The sequence below is a fragment of the Cibotium barometz genome, chromosome 9 (genome assembly GCF_041138505.1).
Source record: "Cibotium barometz isolate CiBa-2024 chromosome 9, ASM4113850v1, whole genome shotgun sequence".
In the NCBI taxonomy this organism is placed as follows: Eukaryota; Viridiplantae; Streptophyta; class Polypodiopsida; order Cyatheales; family Cibotiaceae; genus Cibotium; species Cibotium barometz.
This window is the reverse complement of record NC_141054.1, coordinates 44207382-44212193: the sequence shown is the minus strand read 5'-3', so window position 1 is coordinate 44212193 and position 4812 is coordinate 44207382. Positions and strand designations below refer to the sequence as shown.

The following is a 4812-nucleotide window of genomic DNA, read 5'->3' as shown; positions in this document are numbered from 1 at the left end:
GTGTGTGTGTGTGTGTGTGTGTGTGTGTGTGTGTGTGTGTGTGTGTGTGTGTGTGTGAGAGAGAGAGAGAGAGAGAGAGAGAGAGAGAGAGAGAAATGTGTCATGTGTTGGCATGAAAATCACTTTTCACTTGTTGCATTTTTTTGTTCCAATATAGCACTTGTTTATCTCACAATTATAATTGCAAGGAGTGCAGCCACATGATGTGTAATAAGGAAGCTAATGAAAGTACCTAATTATTACTATTCCATGAGGCATGTATTAGTAATCAACGACTATGATCAATCAAAGGCACTTTTGAATAAACTCACTTTGCTTATTATTGTATCCCTTCAACAATGGAAGTACTTAAAGAGATGGAAAACTCTATGTATGGAAAGGTGTGGGCATGTAGTGATGGTTACTTCATAAAGAAATGGTTGTAGACCTCTATATTAATTTTAACATACATGGCATTTAGTTTTTGGTGATTGAAAGCTTTCCAACGCACTCACTCCGACGCTTAAGTAGCTGTCACATTGTATTATCAAAGTGGTCTCCTTATTTACAATGTGTGGCATACTTTAGTAATAGTGTAGTTGAAGATTCATATAGGAAAAGACCCTTATAAGTTGTAATAATGTGAATAAATAATGAATATGATTTGGGTTTAGGGAATATGGAAGTGCCATAAAGGGGAAGCCTTATATAGAAGAAATTGAGAAATGGTCATGGTGATGGCATGTGTTTAAGACTTAATTAGAGAATGTGATTTGGGTTTAGGGAATATGGAAGTGCCATAAAGGGGAAGCCTTCTAGAGAAGAAAATGAGAAATGGTGGCGATGGCATGTGTTTAAAGACTTAATTAGAGGTTAATCTGGCACTTAATGGTGATGGCATGTGTTTAAGACATGATTAAAGACTTAATTAGAGGTTAATTTGGCACTTAATGGGGGCATGTGTTCAAGACATGATTAGAGGTTAATCTGGCACTTAATTAGAAAATTTGGGCAGTTTGATAGGCCATGAAGATGATTAGAAGCTCAGCTTTAAAGGTATTGTCATTTCTTTGTGTATGTTAATGAGTTAATTTTCACTTGTTTCTTTTGCTTTCCGTAAGCACGGCTTCTCGCTTCCATTTGCCACATCCCTCTAAGTCAAATCCACCACTTTATTATTGAGCTCAAGAGTGTAAAGATGAAGTACAAGACTATTCTACCCTTTTACACTCTCTGATCCAGAGGGCAACCTGGGCACTCCATTCTTGCTTAGGTTGTTTTAGGTACTAAATTTACCTTCTAATCTAAGCCTAATCTCCAAAACTGTACATCCATTTGTTGCTTTATAAGTCCTTCATTGCTGGTTTGAGTACCTTCTTTCATGTTGTCTAGTTATCTTAAGCATTATTGATCCATCAAAGCCTTTATGCTCTGGTCTTCCTTACACTTCAGCTTATGTGCACATGATTTTGCCAATAATCTTGCCTCCATGGATGCAACCAAGTGATGATCAGCCTCCTTAACTACTGTGAGTGAGCTGATAACAAACAGACATAGTGTGTTTTCGTACACTGTGATGTGAAGATTAAACAGTATGCTTAGGTAGTACTGGAGGTTATTATGTTTGTATTAATGAGATTAAAATCAATAGGTTGTTATTCTGAATTTCGTAGGATTCTGGGTTTATTAATCAAGAGTAATAATGTTATAGGTTGTGCTGTTTTCTTTATAGAAATAGGATTAATGCTGTTATTCAGAATTCTTCATATGTTAATATGACATTGTTTGTTGCAGGCAATAATTAGTCAATTTTAATCTTCACTAAATTAAGCTGCAACATGGGGCGTTCTCCTTGTTGTGAGAAGGTAGGATTAAAGAGGGGCCCATGGACTTCTGCAGAAGACAGGCGTTTGATACACTACGTTCAAACACATGGTGAAGGTGGCTGGCGAGCTCTACCCAAAGCTGCAGGTAAAAGGCCAACTAATCAATCTTCATTAAGTACTAATCATATCCAATTATTAGCTACATAGAAATAGTTATGTTTCATGTATCATACTTTAATCTCCTTCTTGGTATCGACCATGCTTGCTATGAGCACTATGTCGCATTTTGCCTAACCTACTCCTAATTATCTTCGTTAAGAAGTAACCTGCTAAGTGCGCTAATTTGTTGCTGGCTGGCTCTAGTTTTGTACTTTTACACAATCAGAGTAAACCATATTCGTGTAGACAGCTATCATTTGTCACAATTATTAGCTAGAATTTCTTAATGATTAGCTATTGATTGATGATTAATTGGATATTAACCACAGCTAGTAGCTAGAATTTCTTAATGATCAGCTATTGATCGATGATTAACTGGATATTAACCAGAGCTAGGAGTCCACGATTCTTAAATGTTGATCATATGGGCATGTCATGATTAGTTTTTGACTTGTTGGATTAATATGGTTTGCGCATTTTGCAGGGCTTCTTAGATGCGGCAAAAGCTGTAGATTACGGTGGTTTAATTACCTTCGGCCGGATCTTAAACGAGGAAATATATCGGAAGAGGAAGAGAAGCTGATCATCAAGCTGCACTCTCTACTCGGTAACAGGTATATATTTATTTTACCAAATCTATTTAATCACTCGAAACAATTCTTCATCAATTTCTGGCAATGAACAAGAAGTGAAGATAGTTTCTAATTTTCTAATTTCATTATTCTATTGAATCTACTGCAGATGAAGATGGTAATTAATAGAAGTGCTGCTGTGTTGGGTTGTTGAATTTTAAGCCTGTAAACAAAATACATAATTATTATTATTTTTTGTTGATTTTACCTCTAATCAGTAGTGGGTTATCTGTCGTAATCTAAAGTCAGCGTTAATACTGGGCGGCGCAGGTGGGCGCTAATTGCAAGCAAACTACCGGGGCGCACGGATAATGAGATAAAAAACCATTGGAATGCCCACATTAAGAAGAGATTACGTGCGATCGGCATTGATCCGGAGACGCACAAGCCCATGATAATGAGCAGCAAAGATGGATTAACGAGATCAGAGATGGGGGGGGCCATGCAGAGCGCCTGTCCTACAGGGATTAAGACCAGGATTGATAATTGCATGCAAACAAGGAGTGATAATCTCATGCAATTAGCGACTACGAGGGCTGATTGTAGTATGCAATTAGGGCTCCAGAGGGGTGATTATGGCATGCAGTTAGGAATCAAGGGGAGTGGTGATTATTGCATGCAGCTAGGGATCAAGGGGGGTGATTATTGCATGCAATTAGGGATCAAGGAGGCTGATTATTGCATGCAATTAGTAGAGTCTAGAGGTGAATTAAAGCCCAATTATCCATTACAGCCCAATAATACAGCAGAATTGAAGTATCCTACTATGGAGCTTGTGATTGGCCAAGAAGACCATCTCATGAGTGGCTTGGAAAGGCAAATGGGCACAATGGTGCACTACAAAAGAGCCAATGCCATGAAAGGCAATGACGCTAATGCAAGTGAAGTACCATCAAGGCTGCCAACACTGAACTCCATTGAAAAACAATACATATTGGCCATGCCTGGATTTGCAGAAGAAACTACAAAAGAAAGCTTGGATGTGTACATGCCCATGTCTGACATTATCACCGCATATGACCATATCTCTACTTTGCCAGATTCACCTCCTAATCCAGGCACACCTTTGGTACCACAAGAAGATTTTATGGTACCTTCTAGGACCTCTCATGATATTGGAGGAGATGCTGAAGTTGGCCAAGGTGAATGCTATTCCCAAGTAGATTCCCAACTAGATCACTACAATAGTAACATTTATGCCCATGAAGGAGAATATCATGACAATAGCAATAACTTTGATATACCATCAATGGTCATGTCATCAAATATTGAGGAAGAAGATGCAAAAAATACTTGGAATGTATTAGAGGGAGACTTTGTTTGGCACCAAGGAGGCATGCAGGTCCATGCAAACATGGACCCTGAAAAATTAGTTGGATCCCCTCTTGCTGGGGATTCTACCCTATTGTGGGGTACATTTGAGGACAATATGCTTGTTTGTACAAGACCAAGTAGCCCACCTTGGCTAGACTTTTTATGCTCATAATATGCTTTACAGCATCTTGGTTTGAGCTATTCTTTGTAAAAGCTATATGGGAAGGTGTACTGTAATTGTGATTTATCATCAATTTTTGTGGATCTTTAGCCTATTTGATGCTCAATTTATTAGGTAAAGGAGGTTTAGTCTAAAAGCATCTTTTTAAAGCAATAGTGACGTTTTGTCCATTTTGCATCGTTAACCTATGTGATGCCTATTTATTCGGCTAGAGACTCATAGGGTTTCCTTCACACACAAAAAAAAAGTGTACCTTTTAAAAATGTTTCATCTTTAGCCTATGTAATGCGCCAATTATTCCATGAAGATTAACCTTTCAAGAGAAGTTAATAGGCATGTTTGTGAAAAGATCTAAGGACAACTTTTTGTTGAGGGGTCTTGCTCAAGTTGGTTCCCACCCTACCCAAGAGGTCGTGAGTTTGAACTCCTAGAGCTCCTTGAAAAAAAAAAGGGGGGGGGGGGGGGGGGGGGGGGCAACTTTGGGGGGGGGGGGGGGGAGGGCAACTTTTTAACAAATGTTTCACTTTTTCAGTCAAAAAAAAATATCTCAATTGTCTCAAAAGCCATTTTGAAACATCACAAAAGCCATTTCTAAATATCTCAATCGTCTCAAAAGCCATCTTTAACTCTGTCAAGTGTCCCAATAGCCATCTCTACCTCAAATTATATCCCGTGCCACCTTACTTGGTTGTAATGTGCCATTAAACTCACTCAATCTAGC

General features: G+C 38.5%; 1 protein-coding gene across 2 annotated transcripts; it reads left to right on the top strand.

Annotated features, from left to right (window-relative positions):
* Window positions 1-634: 634 nt before the first annotated feature.
* On the top strand, window positions 635-4185 carry LOC147635611 (uncharacterized). 2 transcript variants are annotated; one of them, XM_086802215.1, is made up of 4 exons: window positions 635-1507; window positions 1774-1950; window positions 2449-2578; window positions 2867-4185. In XM_086802215.1, exons 2-4 carry the CDS (start codon window positions 1818-1820, stop codon window positions 4080-4082), a joined length of 1479 nt encoding a protein of 492 aa, XP_086658341.1. In that variant the 5' UTR covers window positions 635-1507; window positions 1774-1817; the 3' UTR covers window positions 4083-4185. The 2 variants fall into 2 exon arrangements, with proteins under 2 accessions (XP_086658341.1, XP_086658342.1); XM_086802216.1 differs by having other exon boundaries at window positions 704-1035.
* Window positions 4186-4812: the final 627 nt, after the last annotated feature.